Below are 18,933 nucleotides of genomic sequence, written 5' to 3'. Positions count from 1 at the left end.
AGAACATGTTTGGGTTTTCACTGGCAAAGAGCCAAGTAGGAGTGAAGTCATCATAAAGTGTCCAAATGTCACAGCTTACGTCGACGTTCACCCAAGAGCGCCTGTGCCAATGATAATGATAATGCGCTGCTAGCATCTGCATAACCGTGATTATACTTGTATGTAGTATATAACAGTCAGGAACATGCAGTCAGCAAACACTGGTACTGTATATCTTAGTCATTGTAGATCAGGGGTGGCCAACCAGTTAGAGACGAGGAGCCTTTTTTTTTTTAAATGTGTTACTGCAAAGAGCCACATCATACACATGGGCACACATCATCCCATCCGTTCTACACACTCACAGACCTCTGCCAGATTTATTGTAATGTCACACACAAACATGATAATGACAGAAATTGACTCCTACAGTAATAAAACCACAGGCCAGTCATTTTCAACAATGAATATTGTGTGCAGTGTCTCACACACACAAACTCTCAGGTCAACCAAGTCCAAAAAGAAAAATGTTTTTCTCTGACAATGCATGTTGCTTAGCACCTCAGTGCTGGGACGTCTGGCATTGCTTCTCTTGAGCAATGCTCTTCAAATCTAGCTTGTATTCCGTTGTTGCCACTCGAAGCAGGCACTGTCTGCATGCGAGCTGCAGCGGTTACATATGACTTGGGTCAGCTTGCCAGATAGGGCAAGCTTTTTTGACCGAAGATCAACTTTTGAAGTGACCAACCGATCCGATCGCGCACATAGCATGCACGTGGGCGCCAACCATGCACCGTGCGTGCGCGAGTGCATGGTTGGCATGAATGAAACTGAAACACAGATATGCAAATCTTTTTTCCCTCCCATTTACTTCTCCTAGCCCTCGCGGTCAACTTGGGACCAGACCACTGGCTCCCGGTGAATCGCGATCGATGTATTGGGCACCCCTGCCTTAAAATCAGGTGGAATTTGCTGACTAGCGCAGCGCTTAGCGCCGTTGTTTGCGCATGAGCAGTGATGTAAATGTCAAAATTCAGTTGTCATCTGACAGATTGCCCTGCATGTCAATCAACTGGATTGATGATAGGCTGACACTGTCAGTTCTGCAGGAGTTCACCGCTCAACAGTTTTTGCAAAACTTCCATGTGTCCAGGGAGTCATTCCTCAACAGTTGCGATCATCATAACCCTGCCCCCTAAAGTAGTTGGTGCCTGAGTCTGGTCCAACAAATAATCGGGGCCAGTTTCAAACACCAGAGCCAGAGCCAATTTCGGGGGCGGAAAAGGAAAGAACTGGTGCTTACCTGCACACTGGCCCCGAACTCTCATGAAGAGGCAAGAGGGAGCTGGGCAGGGGATCAACTTGCAACAGCAGAGGCTGGCGGGGGGTGATGAATCTTCTGATGCCAGACAACACAAAACAAAGTGCTTCCAAATAAATAGTTTCATAATTAACAAAGACCCCTATGCTTACACATAACTGACTGTACTATGTGAAAATGTTCAAGTGTGTATTCCGCTCATATCATGCAATTATAACTTTCTCACGTCCATAGTGAAACTCTCTTTTGTAGCCAGATGTGTCCTTAAAGCACACTACCTCATCAGTTAGACTGCACCAGTTGATACAAGCTTTCGGAGAAATGAAAGTCCTGATGCCACACCATTAGTTTCGGTACCGCCTTTCTGATGATATAAATATGACGTGAATCCCTCTCTTCTTCGCACTCGTGATTGATATTGCTTCATGTTAGAGGAATCTACGAACAGAATTCTATCATGTTTAAAGTTCCATTTAATTTGGGCCTGTCTAGACGTGTTGTGTATTTAGCACCCCCAAATGTCTGCGCGCTAGGGTGTCGGCTGTCTCGGGAGGAGGCTCTTTGAATCCACAGTAATCACATTACAGCAAGAGTGCGAACAGATAGGCTAGACTCAGTCAACAGTTTAGGAACGAAGTGTTTTAGAACTCAAAGGACGGTCTGGGAACTGGTCGCGGCCCAGGCGACCATTTGTCGTCTGCGACTTGTTTATTCGTGGGAGACGGTGTATCTGTGGTTCAAAGCTTGACAAAAGCTAATCACATCGCCGACCGAGGGGCCGGACTGGGGGCGTAGTATGCAAATATCGGGGGCAGTGTCTTTCTTGTATTTTGCATATGTAAATAATAAAAGACTGATGAGGAGCACGGTGTACTTTGAGTGTGATCGCAGTCTTGGCGGAGAAACTGCCCGCCGTTCGCCCTGAGAGATCCGCTCCCATCAGACTGCACCAGCAACCTTCTCTGAGTCGAGTTCTTCTGTTTAAACATCTCCAGGTATAACTCTGACACTTAGCCTACACAGACTGGCTTAATGCTCAACATTAAGCTATATTATTCACGTGACATGCAAAAAAACTTGCCAGGACATACACAAAATGAAACCTGGATTAGAAATCTGCTTGTGTGTTTTAACCTCCCATCCCAGGTAAAACTGTCTCAAAGCACCAATGCCTGTCATGTCGGTAGCCCTGTGTAATTTTTCTTAGAAGACTGAATAAGATGATTAAATAATTAGGTGATGTGCTTCGCTTGGTTCTTTATTCATCAAATCTGCCCAGGGCCTGTATATTACTGTCACATGGATTTATAAAGATCGAATTTCACTGTGGCAGAAACCCACGCACCACTGGAAACCATAAGATGTCTTTCTGCCCCTACAGTAAGTAGGAGGTTTTGGTGGTAAAAAGGGAAAGAACTGAGCAATTACAGGACAAAATGTTTGGGCTGAAATCCAAAAAAACATTTTTTGAGCAACTGTGAGCAAAATGAAACTGATTACGCTAGTCTACATAGCAAATAAAGGGACTTCAAAGTCAATGGAAAACATTGACCCACATTACATCTTTTGAACAGTTCAACCTTTAAACGTCTTGAGTTCAGAATGGGAATCGTGTGGAACTTGGATGTTGAATGTCTCGTTGGAAAGAGTGAGGATTATTGGGAATGGGGGGGGGGGGTAAAAATGTCTGATTTGGGGAAATGCAGAAATTTGGGTAATGGGAAAAATAATAGCACAGATGTCCAGAATTTCTGGCATGTTAATTGTTGGACTCATTTGAATCTGTTGGACGCTACAGCTTGTTTGCTTTCAAATTTAGCTTGTAGCAGACGTGTGCACATTTTCAGCATGACCTATCTGATCCACTGGTAAAAGGAAACTTTAAATCTCTCCTCTTTCATCTAGAACTGCTTCAAAAAGCAAAGTGTATGCAGAAAGTGGTAAGATTGCATGACTGTCTGTGTCTTGTGTTGTGTTGTATTATTTTGTTATTTTATGTTAGCTGTTCTGTTGATCACGCTAAATTGTCCCCAAGTGTGAGTGTGAGCGTGCAGGTTGTTTGTCTCTGTGTGCCCTGCGATTGGCTGGCAACCGATTCGGGGTGTCCCCCGCCTACTGCCCGGAGACAGCTGGGATAGGCTCCAGCACTCCCCGCGACCCTAGTGACGATTAAGCGGTTCGGAAGATGAATGAATGAATGTTCTGTTGATGACTGTGGTTGAGAGGAAAGAAATTTCATCTGTGCTGTATGTTGCACATAGAGCATATTTGACAATATAGTTGACTTGAAATGTGGAATTAGATGTCGAAAAAGTGGAGTGAAAAAGAGAACAGCGTGTAAATTACATTCACGCAACAAAATAAAAGCGTTTTAATTGGTAGTTCACATCATGTATGGTACTATTTATCATAAAGCGAGCCTTTATTAGACGTCGAGTGTCGTCACAGAAGCCGTCCGTCCTCCCAGCCAATCACATCAACACTGACGAACTTCCGGGCTACGTTTTTTATTTATAATCTGGGTTTGGCCACATTACACACTCGAAAACGACCGTTTCCGCGAACATCAACAACGGTGTACAGTATGTGATTAGAGCGCGGTGTGACGTCGTCAAGGCTGTCGGAAAAGAAGTCCAAGGGCATTAAGAAGTGAAGGTCTTTGAGAAGCATTTGCCGGATAGCACAATTGCTCGGTTTTGAAGGCCGACGCGTGAAAATACAAGACAAGCCGTTTGAAAGCCGCACGACCAGACTGCTTCTTCCCCTTCCTCTTCCACCTCCTCGCAGTTGGCTAGCTTACACCGGCCACAAAGCTGCTAGCAAGGCTTGCCGTTATCTGTGGGTTCAAACCAAGCAAATGACGGTGGTGTTCAGCTAGGGAGCAGAAGGTGGAGATGCTTAAGAATTAAGGTTTGTTGACTATCACCAGGAGACAAATCGACGGCTGAGCCGATGTTGCGAAATCGCTAAGTCTTCCGTCGGAGAATGGCGGACCGCCGAACAGCTTCCATAATATTGGCTCATCCGTACAGTCATCGCGTGTTGCTCTTCTTTTCTCGCCCGCTTGAAGCCTCCGTTGCCATTGAGGAGATTTATGGGCTCACAAGGTAAATGTCTGCGAGCGTGTGTTGTGACGCCATTGTTTACAGCCTCCGTTCGTGATCAGCTGATCTCATCGGAGCTCAAATGTTAAGTGTCGGTACAGTATTTGCGTGGCGCCACGCACAACCCTGCAAATGTGTCATGAGAAGCCCTGACGATTGTTTGCGCGAAATACCTACTCTGTGTACTTGTGGAGACACTTTGTTTTCCCTGTGTGTGTCTGCAGTTTCATCTGATGAGATGAGCGTGCGTGCTGGCCAGGGGAGTGATGAGGTGCTGGTGTCACAGGCTGTGTGGGACTACCTGGCCGCCGCTGGCAGGCCCTGGCTTCTCGACTTCCAGCACAAGCAGGGCATGAACGCTGGCATCGTCCGACGCGGTGAGAGCGGGGGCTGCTGCGCGGTGAGGCTGCAGCCGGTGCCAGGCGCCAGGCTAGCCGCGGTGGCGGACGCCCCCGTTTCCAGTGAGACGCGCAAAGCCTTCATCGATCTGTGCCGCTCTGCCCGCAAGGAGATGAGTAAGCAGGATGGTGGCCCCAAGAGGAAAAGGGCCCAGCTGCCTTGTGTAGGGGTCCTGCAGCCAAACGGGGAGGGGACCCTGCTCCAACTGCCACCCCAGCCGCCGCCTCGCCGCTCTCTGAGACAGCAGCAGCAGAAGTTCCGTAAGGCTGCGGACGAAGAGGCCTTCTCCGTGCTCCATGAAGCAGCCCACCGGAAAGACTGTGGAGCAACTTCCCACGGCGAGGCGGACGACAACAGTTCATGCTCCATCTGCATGGGGGACATTGTAGATAAGACCACCCTGGAGAAATGCGGCCACTCCTTCTGCCGCTGCTGCCTGGATCAAGCCTTCAAGGTGAAGAGGGCATGTCCTGTATGTCGCCTTGTTTACGGTCAGCTGATTGGTAACCAGCCTGCCAATGGCACCATGATTGTCGAGCGGGATCCCGCCCTGCAGCTTCCGGGTCATGAAGGCTACGGTTGCATCTCCATCATCTACAGCTTCCCTCCCGGCTTCCAGGCGGTGAGTTCGCCAACTGATACTACCTGGAAAAACTGATGGTGCGACATAGGGGTGGGAATTACACAGTTGCTCCCAATTTGACAGGAGTGATTAGACTCCACATGAGCAGGATTTTTGGGGCTGATCACCAAGTTGAAATAAACCAAGCCCCATAACTCATCACAAGGGCGAGCAATATGTCAACATTTAAATAACTTGTTTATTTGCTGCATATACTTGCGTACGGTTTATACAGTGTATCGCCAATCTGGGGCAAGTGTGCTTTGAATTAGAAACATTTATACATTAACACATGAGCAGAGCCCCACTAGTTAATGACTCGCTAGTTAATACAGTACTAGAAAATAACTGACTCCACGATGGAGTACCGTACGCGTTTTTACGAACCAACAGGCACAGAAACAACTCTCCACATGACACATGAAATAAAAGGAAAATATTTCATTTTGAGGGCGGCCCGGTAGTCCAGTGGTGAGCACGTCGGCTTCACAGTGCAGAGGTACCGGGTTCGATTCCAGCTCCGGCCTCCCTGTGTGGAGTTTGCATGTTCTCCCCGGGCCTGCGTGGGTTTTCTCCGGGTACTCCGGTTTCCTCCCACATTCCAAAAACATGCATGGCAGGCTGATTGAACACACTAAATTGTCCCTAGGTGTGAGTGTGAGCGCGAATGGTTGTTCGTCTCTGTGTGCCCTGCGATTGGCTGGCAACTGATTCAGGGTGTCCCCCGCCTACTGCCCGAAGATGGCTGGGATAGGCTCCGGCACCCCCGCGACCCTAGTGAGGATTAAGCGGTTCGGAAAATGGATGGATGGATATTTCCTTTTGAACCGTGAAGCATGATGGGATGAGATCAGATCCACACAAGTGTGTGTGTGTGTGTGTGTGCGCGCGCGTGTGGTGGGGTCCCTGAATTTCATACTTAGATTTAGAACCCATTGCAGTGTTCCCTCATTATTCACATGTGCATTTAACCACACAAGAAGCTTGCGTTACGCTACTTTCCGATCATAGCAGATAAAAGCCATGTGCGTCGTCACAGGGGTGCCGCCCAGTGTTCACACTTTGACACCACATCTGGTATTAAAACACCCGTTAATTGGGAGATGCTCCTAAAAGTTACCTCAAGCACTGTTGTTTTATATTTCTTTGCACGTGCTTTGAGAACCACTTGTACAACTCCATATCTTGATTGGAACTTTTTAATGGCCATTTTCCTTTCATGTATTTATTTTTATTTTATTTATTTCGTTGAGATAGTGAACATTAATCAATACATGAATAAACAGTGTAAGTGCGCCGGATTTAGCATAAATGCTCGTTTTCAGCCATAGCCTAAACATAACATATAAACAGTTAAAATAAAACACAACGCACAACATAAAACACGGACAGTCATGCAATAGACTGCGTAGACCATAGGTGTCAAACTCGGGTCCTGGAGGGCCGCTGTCCTGCATGTAGTGATGGGTCCAGCGACACCGATGCGTTGACGCATTCGTCGGGCTTACAGAGCAATCCACGTGTCGGTGCATGTGCTGCTTCATTACATCACGTGATTGACACGTGAACTGCACCGGCGCAGTCTAGACTGCATCGGCTGCGTGTACACCATAGGTGTCAAACTCAGGTCCTGGAGGGCCGCTGTCCTGCATGTTTTCCAAGTCTCCCTGTTGCAACACACCTGATTCAAATGAACAGGTTCAATGTCAGGCTTGCACAGAGTTTGCTGATGATCTGATCATTTGAATCAGGTGTGTTGCAACAGGGAGACTTGGAAAACATGCAGGACAACGGCCCTCCAGGACCTGAGTTTGACACCCCTGGCGTAGACTGTCCAACAGCGCCGTCATCTTCGATAAACAAAAAGGAGCTGTGAAAAATGCTGCCCATTTCAGGCGCAAAAAACAAGTGCCCTGCAGCTGTTCAGGGGCGACAGTCAAATAGCGCCGACGTTCCCCCCAATGAAAATCAGTGATGGTACACATGTGCTGCAGAGAAGGCGCAACCACCAAGCACAGATTCTTCTCTTTTGAAGAATGTCGTGGCCAAAAACGCTGACAAAAAGTCCACATTGGCTCCACACGAAGTAACAACAAAAACCATGTGACCAAAAAAAAAAAACAAAAACAAAAAAAAAAACCTCTTGAATAGCACTTGCCGACTGCTGGCTACTAGGGTGCCATCTTGGATTGTTTTTAAAAACTTTTCATTTTATTTGTGTCTACAGAGTGTCCATATAGTCCGGATACAGAGGTAAAGAAATTTGAATGGCCCTATAAATTTCATAAATATGATGAAGTCAACAATTTTAACATATACTATATTTTGAGTTATCTTTTATTACGACAAATTATTTTTTACTTATGGTTCTCCTTAATTTTGTTTTGTGTTTTGCCACGTGGCGTCATGCTCGCAGTGACGTAGTGGCGAGTTGTGTTGATGAGTTGTGTCAAAACGGCATGTTTGTTCAATCATTGACATTGCATCATCAAAGAAAGGGAGCCATTTTCAACACTCCAAATTGGTGGAGAATTTGTTACGTGAGGGATGACTAATAGTGTCGATTTTGGTAAAAATATTCGTGACCAAATTTAGAATACGAGGTACCAACAGCGATTTACAGAGCCAGTGCTGGTGGCTCGTGGTGGCCCAACACCACTGAAAGGCTTAATGTAGAACCCTGATTACAAAAGTGCAAAGCAAAGGTTTTTGCGATAAACTGTACAAGGAATGCTAAAACATTTGCAGTTCTCGTTCAAGAAAACAAAGTCCCGTTGTACAGCACGCGATGCTATTGAGCCTCACATGGACCATCGGGAAAAGAAATGCCGATTGGAAGAGCGAATTGGGATCAACCGTATCGCACTCCTTGCTACTTTTGACCCTTTAAATATTTCACACTCTGATTTGAAACAGACGGTTTTCAAAATTTGACCCTTTGATTTGAAACAGATAACTTTCTAAGCCTGGTAGCATACGCCGTCAAATGTAGGTGGAGCTTCTTGTCACAAGTTTGATCATTTTTTAGGAGTGTCAGCCCTGGAAAAGAAGTTCATTTGATTTTGATTGTTTTCTTCCCACGAAAAAACAAGACTATTCTTCTTCGTTTCTGAGTTGTTTCATATGGTGTGGTTTGTATACATTGTCCTGCACTGTAAAAGTACCTGGAATGCACCTGTGTTGTGTCCAGTTCTAGCAAGTGTGTGGATCAGTGATTTGTAGAGTGAGCAATTAAAAACATTTCAGAAACCAGAAAGGCAGCCTTCCGCCGAGAACAAAGTCATTTGGAGACATTTTGGTTTCAGGTTGTTGGGACAGCAAGCAGAATTAAATTGTCTGCAAAGTTTTCTCACGCTATCATGTTTGCAACCCAAGGCAATGCCTTTTTTTGTTTTTTACAATAAATTGTTGGCAGGCTGATTGAACGCTCTAAATTGTCCCTAGGTGTGAATGTGAGCGTGGATGGTTGTTCGTCTCTGTGTGCCCTGCGATTGGCTGGCAACCGATTCAGGGTGTCCCCCGCCTACTGCCCGAAGACGGCTGGGATAGGCTCCGGCACCCCCCCGCGACCCTAGTGAGGATCGAGCGGTTCGGAAAATGGATGGATGGATGTTTGACTCGTTAGTAATTTAATGTCGCTGATGGTGTAATGGTACACTCGCCTGACTTGTGTGCATGCAGCGTGGTATCGGTTCCCACTCAGCACGGGTGTGGATGTGGGTGTGAATGCGCGTTGGTGTCTCTATAGTGCCTTGCAACCAGTTTTGCCCGAAATCAGCAGGAATAGGCTCCAGCAACCCTGTTCAGGATAAGCGCTGTTGAAAATACCAATGTTGTTCAATTTTTTATTTCAAGGCCTTCCGTTAATTTTACTAATTACAATTACAATTACTAATTTTACTTACGGTTGGGGGCGGCCCGGTAGTCCAGTGGTTAGCACGTCGGCTTCACAGTGCAGAGGTACCGGGTTCGATTCCAGCTCCGGCCTCCCTGTGTGGAGTTTGCATGTTCTCCCCGGGCCTGCGTGGGTTTTCTCCGGGTGCTCCGGTTTCCTCCCACATTCCAAAAACATGCATGGCAGGTTGATTGGATGCTCTAAATTGTCCCTAGGTGTGAGTGTGGGCGTGGATGGTTGCTCGTCTCTGTGTGCCCTGCGATTGGCTGGCAACTGATTCAGGGTGTCCCCCGCCTACTGCCCGAAGACGGCTGGGATAGGCTCCGGCACCCCCCGCGACCCTAGTGAGGATCAAGCGGTTCGGAAAATGGATGGATGGATGGACTTACGGTTGGGAAAACGCAATAGAGCTGCCTCTATATCACTGCTGGACAATCGACACACAGTGGACAAGGACAACACAAAGAAAAACAAGTCTATAACGCGGTGCACATATTTGCGAAGGGTCTACCAGAAACAACAGCATTTAGATTCCCTGATTTTGACCCAAAAAAATGTCCAAAACATTTTTCGTCAAGCAACCAGTGTGCGCAAGGAGAAAAGCAGGCAGGCGCCCGTGTGCAGTGAACATTTCCGGTACAAGGAGTGATTTACAATTGGACAGAAGACACGCCACCGCCACGCAAGCGACATTAAAAACCAAGGCCGTGTAGAGTATTTAACGAGGCGGGTTTGATTTGCGTGAGGGAGGATCTGCCCTTCCTCTTGAGTCTCATCGCTTTGCAATGCAGGCGGTGGCTCTTGGGTCTTTATCTTCTAAGATGTGAGCGTAAATTAAACTGCTGAGACAGTGGACGAAAAGGTAGGAGGAAATGTTTCCACCATTCTGCATGCGTGGTCCACTCCTTCTCCAAAGTGTAATTCGTGTCCTCAAAAGACCCTCTGACAGTGCAGCTTTCACGTCAAAAGTGTACGCTCACTGCGTAGACTTATTTCACGGTTTTGGCTGGAAACGATATGGCTCCATTCTTCCGGAATTTATGCTGTAGAGGCCTAGCTCTATGTGCATACCATTGTGCAGTCTAATCGAAAGTTGACACGCGGCAGTTGCGCAATGAACACGGCGACCGTTTACATTATTTTTAAACAAATGAGAAGTAGTATCTCCTTGAAGTTATATTTCAAGTTGAGTTTTGGTTGTTGTGGCTCAAATTTTGAAATAAATTAGGAATTGCTTCTTAGTGATTTCAATGTCAATCGAAATAATTGTGACGGTTGGCTTTGTCGTAATCGTCCAGCCCGTGTGCGAGGGACAGCTCATTACTTGTTTGTAGCTTGAGCTGCAGTTGTGGTTCGTTGTGTGTGCGTCGCACAGCCCGAAACTCATTGACCGAGTATGTTGTGTACTCTTGATGCCAACAGCCAGAGCATCCCAACCCGGGCGTGCGGTACCCAGGAACAGACCGTTTGGCCTACCTCCCCGACAGCCCCGAGGGGAACCGTGTGCTAGGCCTGCTGAGCCGGGCTTTCGAGCAGCGCCTTACCTTCACCATCGGTACCTCCATGACCACAGGCTTGCAAAATGTCATCACCTGGAATGACATTCACCACAAGACCTCAATATGGGGCGGGCCCCGCTGGTACGTGACAACGTCCGTCCGTCTTTTGGTAACCGAGCCCCTTCGCTAAGCCGCACCTTGTAAAGGCAGACTGGCCAATCGCAGCACATAATGGACGACGCAGATGAAACTTCAAAGTTGCAATTTTCTATTGTGTCTTTTCAAAGCTAATCATTATAAGACTTAAACATTGTACTTTTACATACAGCTATTAAGGACAACAGTAAAGTTCTATACTTCCGTCAGTATAGAACTGATGGAAGCCGAGGTTCGTTGATCTTTGCTGCCTCGTCTTCCCGTAGGTTTAGAAGTTGCTGTGATGTTTTTTGTTTTTTCGCCCCTCAGTTTTGGATACCCAGACCCGACGTACCTGGTGCGTGTGACCGAGGAGCTGCGAGAGAAAGGCATCACGGCGGAATGAAGCGAAAGACCTTCAGGAGCGTGCAGGACTTGAGAGCAAGTATGTCATGCGAAGATGGTTGCGGTTTGGTGTGTTCAAGACGTCACGTAAAGACGTCACGTAACCTCAGCAGACAGGTGCTGCTGCAGCAGAGTCCCATTCGCAGTGCGCGCCGACTCGAGTTGATTTCGGCTCAGTGCTACGACCTGTGGAAGGCGTGAGTGAGCGCAGCTCGTGCTTCAGACATCTTATTTTGGAATCACTCTGTCATGGTGACTCATGTCACGTTTTGTTTTGAATGTTTAGTTCTGCTCTGGGGATTCCCTCCTTTTTTTTTTCCCCAAGCACATTTTTGTGATCGTGCGAACGTTCAAAATGGGTGTCTTGTTTCCCAGATGACAATGGCATCGCTAAAAAAGACTTTTGCAATCTAAAGCACTTGCAGGCACTTTTTTTGCACCTATTTTCTTCCTGTCATTTTTTTTCTTTTTTCGCGCAGCAGTTGTCTGTCGTCGCTTGATGTCATGAGTTCAGACCTTTGTGATTTGTTTTCCCCGTGTCCGTCATGAACCAAAATGGGGGAGTTTTCGAACACAAATGATGTGGCTTTTTAAGTATCGTTCACCCGTGTTATCCCAAGATGCCTCACAGGCATCCAGCTCATAAGACCTTAGTTCGTTAGTGCTATGCTCATCTAATTAGTAGTAACCAGATTTATGACGATGTCAAATATGAAGGGCATACAAGCCACTAAACCAAATCAATGGCACAAAAGCTCTTGAAATCAAATCAAATCTATGCCTCTCTCTCTCTGTCGAATTGGGAGATTTGCCTGCTGAAACTCGTTGAACTTGAGAACACCGTTCTCTCAAATGTTTATCTGGGTTGATGATCGATGACGTGCGCTTGGGGGAAATTAAGAAAATTTAGGAGCAAATATGATTAGAATTGTTATGGTGTGGATTTCGTTGTGCCTTTTCTGATAATCACTTTGATTAAAAAAAAATGGAGCATGACATTACTCAGTATGTTCTGTTTGTACTTCCATGTTACATGGCAAACCTCTTTGTTTGTAGCGGAGAGGCTCTCACAATATCAATGTATCAAACCGCTTTGCTTAAGCAGGTTACGCACATACCCACTTGAAACATTTCTCCCGGTTACCAAAGTGAGAAACCCTACGAGGAGGAAAAAGGAAAAAAAACCCCCCCAGACAAACCCACCATGGTCTCTCAACTGATGTGTGAGAGGCAGCACGGCGCTACACAATACCGTGACTGATGGAAAATACAAAAAAAAAGAATAGAAGGCATAAAGCTAACTTAGCTTATGCGCTGATTGGACGGCGGTTGAAAACTCTGCTTATATTGACTGCACACACACATGAGGATTTGCAATTACAAATAACAGACAAGTTCTAAATTTAGAGTTTTCTATCCAGATGACACAGCCTACACCAGGGGGATAGTCACTCTGAAGGACATCAGCGGCCGAATGTAATGACATGTTTTCGCTATCCGGTTTATTTAGGGGTTCGTAACATAAGAACGTTCTCGTAAGTAATTTCCATTGAATACAGTTCATAGAAACTTCATTTGCATGTACGTCGCCATTGTTGTTTACATCGCAATGCATTCTGGGCAGTGATGTAAAATGGTTGCGCGCTTTTGTTTTTAGCGGTCGCAGTTGTTCAGACGTTTCAAATTCGAAGCGGGAGTCTCATCACAGATGAGGAAGAAGCCTGTGGGTGATGATGGAAATGAGGAAGCTGGAGTTGGGGCATTTTCGGACATGCACATCTGTCAGTAGATTCATCTGTCGTAAGCTGTGAACTTTGTACACGTTGAGGTGTGTCAAATTATGTTGTAAACAGCAAAAGCAAGATGAAGTATATATTTCTAACAATGTTTCAATCGTAGTTTTATCGCCAGAGAAAATGATACTTTTTTTCTTTTTTCATGTGAATATGCCAAATACCAAGTAATAGTTAAATAACCATGTACAAAAACACCTAAACACACGCAATCAAATGAAAACTATGCGCTCCCCGCCTATTCTCCACTTCGGCTTGACCCAACGTGTTAAAAAAAAAAAAAAAGACCATATGCAGAACCTTAAAACTAGATGGGTCCCAGACGTCGATAGGTGGTAGATTGAATCTGGCTTTTAACCCATGCTCCCAAAGGAGTAGGATCATAAGCATCTAGACAGGTCAGCAAATCTATCGGACATTGCGCACAAATGTTTTATGCCCCCGTCATGTCACATTTCGAGAGCGATGGGGGAAATAAGTGTTTGTTGTGTAACACGCCTGTTAAAGCTCCTGCTAAACTGATATGAAATCTTGAGACTATTGATCACCAAGTTGGCTCTATGTAATGAAGGTTTTGCCGGCCTATGGGAATAGAGTAGTGCGGGGAAGGAAGAACCCCTACTGGATGATAGTTCCAGTCTACACCAGGAGGAATCGGTGGGCGTTTAGACCGAAACGCCGTTTCTATACATGAGCCGCCCAATAATAAAATTGATAAGTCGGCAACATCAGACCACCACTAAGATTACAACTTTGCAACAAAGTTATACGAACTCTTGGTGGCTTCCCTCTGCAGATAAAAGAACAGATAATCTTATCCAAGGAATCAAAAAGAAATGTTTCGGCCCACAAAAAAAAAAAAAGGCGAGGGGGGAGACTGAAATAATCAAAATTTTGGTCATGTATTCATATTTACAACTTGAATCTTGCCTATCAATGAAAGGGGGAGGTTACCTTTGAATAACAGAAGAAACCTTGGAGATAGGGGGAGTGATGTTAGCCAATGAAAGATTGGACAGAGATCGTGTCACAATGATAACCAAGTACGGTAATTAAAACTCAACCAAGTAAACTCAAGAAGTCAGTCAGATTACTGGCGATGAGGCGGATTCTTTTCCAGCTTCAATTTATAATTGGGAAAAGAGCAACGACTTGTGTAAAATGCTTTAAGAGAGCAGTCACATAAGGGCTACTCTGATTATTGTCTTTTCCACTGAGCGTCGTCAATCACGATGATCTTCCTTGGTTAGAGGAATCACTCTAAATGGTAGAGCGTTGACTCCCAATGACTCCCACTCCTATCTAAAAAGATTTGACAGCATCCAATAAAATCGACATCTGCGGGGGTTTGGTGGTTTAGCGTAAATTATATTAAAAGATGTCCACATTTAAAGAAAACAAACAGCTGATGACCCTTTTTGAAACCATGTTCCTCCTTGGCTATGGAGTACAAGGGTGGTCTGTCTGCAAACGAGATGCAATTAATTTAGCCAACGTCGTCACATCAGCGTTGAGCAGAGATCACGATTTATCAAAGCCACACCAGGTCGGCTTTTTGTCCTTCTTGAGAAGGAGTTCGATTCTGTTCAAGTGAGTGGCAAGGGATCGCATTAAATGAAGACAAAAGCAGAAATTCGTCCATTGCAGTGCTGTCAACGGGAGACGGAATAAAAGAATTTCAACGTGATTTTGATTTCTATCGGGTCTGTCGTGATCACATTCCATTTATTTTGGATGCTAGGTATTAACATGAAGCAGCTTTGCGTTGTAACTGCCACTAATCTGTTCGCGTTGTCACCACGTTCTTAATGTGTGCCACCACTCAACAGTAGCGAGCGCTCAGCTTCTCTTGTTGACATGAAATCAAATTGTACTTGTAAATGAATATGTTCGGGAGTGGGATTCAACGCAAATCTGACGTCCAACTTCCCGGTCGCGATTGTTTTTCATTCAGCCTCAACTCAAATAAAGCCTCTTTGTAGAGAGCGCATCATAAGAAATAATCTGTCCTTTAAGATACGCTTTCAGGGTCTCCCACAGAAGTGAAGACAAATTGGTTGTTCTGGTTAAAAGAAAGGAAATCATCAAGAGAGATAAATAAATTTTTGGTCTGCCAACAGTCGAGAATCAAATCTCCAGGAGGGAGGATTCCACCTATACCTCATCAGCTGAATGTAAAATAGATTACCGAATAGTCCAAAGAAACACAAGAATTAAAAGGAATAGCAATAAATAAATAAATAAATCCTGGAATATGGCCGGTGGACCTTGGAGAAGGAAGAACGTTTCTTTAGAGGCGGGTTACGGTATCTCCCAAGCCCATTCGCCGTAAAATCTGAAACTCTTTTAGCCATGGGGCCTGGTGGTCTAGTGGTTAGTGTGTCGACCTCAGAGTACAGAGGTACCGGCCGGGTTCAATTCCAGCTCCGGCCTCTCTGTGTGGAGTTTGCGTGTTCTCCCCGGGCCTGCATGGGTTTTCTCTGGGTACTCCGGTTTCCTCCCACATTCCAAAAACATGCACGACAGGCTGAACACTGACAAAATTGTCCCTAGGTGTGAGTGTGAACGTGAATGGTTGTTTGTCTCTGTGTGCCCTGCGATTGGCTGGCAAAAGGTTCAGGGTGTCCCCCGCTTGCTGCCCGAAGTCGGCTGGGATAGGCTCCAGCGCCCCCGCGATCCTTGTGAGGATAAGCGGATCGGAAAATGGATGGATGGATGGATGGATATTTTAGCCATTGCAAATGGGGGACTGCAATGGCTAAAATCTCCCAAAACCACCTGATGAGACTAGAACAAGGCAAGGCTACTACTCAGTCATGTGTTCTCCCGTAGAAACAGAATTTAAACGCTTCAAATGTGTGAAAACCGTTGAGCTCTTCAAAGAATCACCCACGTCTCTAAAGGTTCCAGCTAGCAAATCTGAACCGTGTGCTTGCTCCAGCTAAACTGAAATTTACTACGGGGCTCGAGCAATCTTGGCTGTGTGATCTGGAAAAGACTTGAGATGGCAAAGCCCGCTGAAGCTCCCTCGCATGGCGGAAAATGTCAGCTCAGCTCACTGCAAGAGTGAAATCTGCGCCGTTGGCCTGGCGTGTGCTTAGGTTAAAGCGCTCCAGATGTGGCTCCTTTTCTAAACCAAATGCCTCTTCTAAGTTGATCATGAATCTGGGCCCTCTACAACTCCTACAAACCTGATTTGATCTGGAATCCAAATCTCCGGGCTTGGAAACGGTAGCAGTCAGGCACTCGAGTCGTTTTCATCTCCACAAAGTGCATGCTCCATCACACCCACGGCACCCCTTAAGAGTAGTAACAGTAGCCACGGTAGCAGCTCTTTCATTAGCCATCTGTGTCTTGTCGGCTTGTAAATCAAGCTTGATTGTAGATAAAGCATTGCCCAGAGCCTGGCGAAGTTCCTTTTTGAAAATACGAGCAATGTCCTTCCCCAGCGAAGCGAACCACTCGAGCTTGATAGCGGTGACGTCTTGATCAGCTCATGCCAAGGTGGCAACAACGGGGTCTGGCGAAACACTCGGAAACGTGCCCGCGGTGAGCTGCCGACCAGTTTAACGTCATCCAATGTTACATTTCGAGCCTTAAAGTAATACAAAGTGCAACGAGGGAGGGGAAGTTCCCTGCGCTTTTTAATCGAAACCGACAGGAGCTTCTGAACAGCGCCCCCCTCGGAGTTCCTTTGAAAGAAATTCATCATGATATATGTCGTCGACCTATCTGCGAATGTCGCCAAGTGTGTGTTTTCCGTGGCCAAAATGCACGCAAGTACGGCAATCAAGGCAGCCACTGAAAAAAATGTCCACCCTCTCCACTCCGCAGTTTACAGACAGTGTGATTTAATGAACATTATCATCCAATATAGCCTACCTGGGATGAAGTAGTGAAGTGGACTCGGTGGCCAAAATGCATGCGAGTACAATGCTTACTGAATGGGGGGCCAATTGAATGTGCACAGGAGGGGTGGAAAAAAGCAAAGATTATCAAGTGGATAAAACATCAAACATTTAACAATTAGCTATTAAAAAGCAAAACAATCTTGATTTCAGCATTAAATTTGCACTGGCCCGCATCGGGCCAGCATTAGTGCACTGCGGATGGCCCGACAGTCACGCCGTGGCATCGGGCCACCGTTAATGTTGTACCCCTGGGACATATTCCAGACATCAGTGAATCGTTCGTGCCTTTGGTGACTCTAAAAACGGAATAAGCGGGCAAATTTGCCCCAGTTATTGGTATGTGTGAAGCCCGCTCAAGTGCAGTAACTTGCTCGGCTTAGTGATACTTTTTGTCATTTCATGCATTTCACCTCGGTGCGTATTTTTTTTATTTTATTTTTTCTGTTTAAGGGACCAACAGATCTTTTGGACACAGGATTGTAGTTTTGCGAAAGCTACTGTATTAATATTTCTATGCATCACGTGAAAGAGAAAAAAGGAAAGGAAGCTTTAGACATGATATAGATGGACAAGCTCACAATTTTGCTTTTATTTTTTGGGGAGGGGTCAATCGGTACTTTGTTGATATTCAGAATGATGTGCTTTACACTTTAATACTTGAATAAAATTTTGTTTGGCAGTGTGTTATTTGTCTGCACACACACCACATCACTCGAGCGATGCATTATGACCTCGCTCTCACACACATAAAATGGCCAATCTGTAAAGTTGATCGGAATCAGAGACATGCACTTATCAGCAATAGCTTCGAATTTACTCAATTTGAATCGCTTTCAGGGTTAATGTACAGCATTCTACCACAAACTATTGACATTTGCTACAATGGAGAGGAAAAGTAAAACTTAGCATGCACTATTTGGTAATCAGTTTCCACGCAAAATAATTTGACGATTATGGCTTGATGTATCCATCGGAGCCCCAACTGTGAAAAACAAACGCAATGCCAGAGCTGTCAAATGTTACGGATCACATGGATTTCGTTACTTTTACCTCACTAAAAGATGTGCAAGAGTACATACATTCAGTGAAGACAATTCTCAGTTTTAAGGTTACAACATGAACAACTTGTGTCATGTTGACAAGTTAGACACGTTGATTGTATTTAGGAGAGTAAAACAACTTCGGTGTCATGGCACATTCTGCCTACGTCACTATATTTGTTTAGCAATTAATGCAGGATCTTTTTTCATTTTGCATACAGCTGGTTGAGGCTTTTGTTGCAATGTCAATTATACCATACCAATGTAAGTTCTAAAAAGTTTTTTCCCTAGTTTTTCCAAACCATTGAAATAGGACTTGGGCAATTAAACTATGGGGCTCATGAAATGTATTACAAGTTTTCGCGTCGGTCTTTTAACAACCAGAGCGATGAAGACAAGTTTGCGTTTCAGAAAGATGTACCCTTTGTACAAACCCAATTCCAACAAATTTGTTTGAATTTGACACAGCGTCCCAAAGAATACAGTGATTTACAAATCACGTTCCAACCTGTATTTAACTGAATACACTTCATAGACAAGCCATTTAATGTTCCAACTGATGGACTTGATTGTTTTTAGCAAATCATAGAATTTTATGGCTGTCACATATTTCCAAAAAGCTGAAACTGGTGGCAGAAAAAAACTGAGGAAAAGATCATCAAACACCTGTTCACCACTAGTTTTTGTCCTTAAACTAGTTCACAGTTTAAGGACAATGTTCCACAACACAAAATTGCAATGAATTTAATCCTATAGAGTCCATAATATCAAAGGTTTTAGAGAAATCAATGCATGTAAGCGGCAAGGCCGACAAAACAACATTGAATGCC

General features: G+C 45.2%; 1 protein-coding gene across 3 annotated transcripts; it reads left to right on the top strand.

Annotated features, from left to right (window-relative positions):
* Nucleotides 1-3,817: 3,817 nt before the first annotated feature.
* dtx3 (deltex E3 ubiquitin ligase 3) lies at nucleotides 3,818-17,742 on the top strand. Of its 3 annotated transcripts, XM_086127987.1 has the most exons (5): nucleotides 3,818-4,407; nucleotides 4,629-5,425; nucleotides 10,743-10,960; nucleotides 11,285-11,399; nucleotides 11,470-17,742. In XM_086127987.1, the coding sequence occupies exons 1-4, from the start codon at nucleotides 4,395-4,397 to the stop codon at nucleotides 11,358-11,360; spliced, it is 1,104 nt and encodes a 367-aa protein (XP_085984113.1). In that variant the 5' UTR covers nucleotides 3,818-4,394; the 3' UTR covers nucleotides 11,361-11,399; nucleotides 11,470-17,742. The 3 variants fall into 3 exon arrangements, with proteins under 3 accessions (XP_085984113.1, XP_085984121.1, XP_085984104.1); XM_086127995.1 differs by having other exon boundaries at nucleotides 3,818-4,210; nucleotides 11,285-17,742; XM_086127978.1 differs by having other exon boundaries at nucleotides 11,285-17,742.
* Nucleotides 17,743-18,933: the final 1,191 nt, after the last annotated feature.

The sequence above is a fragment of the Hippocampus guttulatus genome, chromosome 1 (genome assembly GCF_054856545.1).
Source record: "Hippocampus guttulatus isolate MCC_2025c chromosome 1, RoL_Hgut_1.0, whole genome shotgun sequence".
Taxonomy (NCBI): domain Eukaryota; kingdom Metazoa; phylum Chordata; class Actinopteri; order Syngnathiformes; family Syngnathidae; genus Hippocampus; species Hippocampus guttulatus.
The sequence above is the reverse complement of the archived record's forward strand: the minus strand, read 5'-3'. Positions and strand labels throughout refer to the sequence as shown.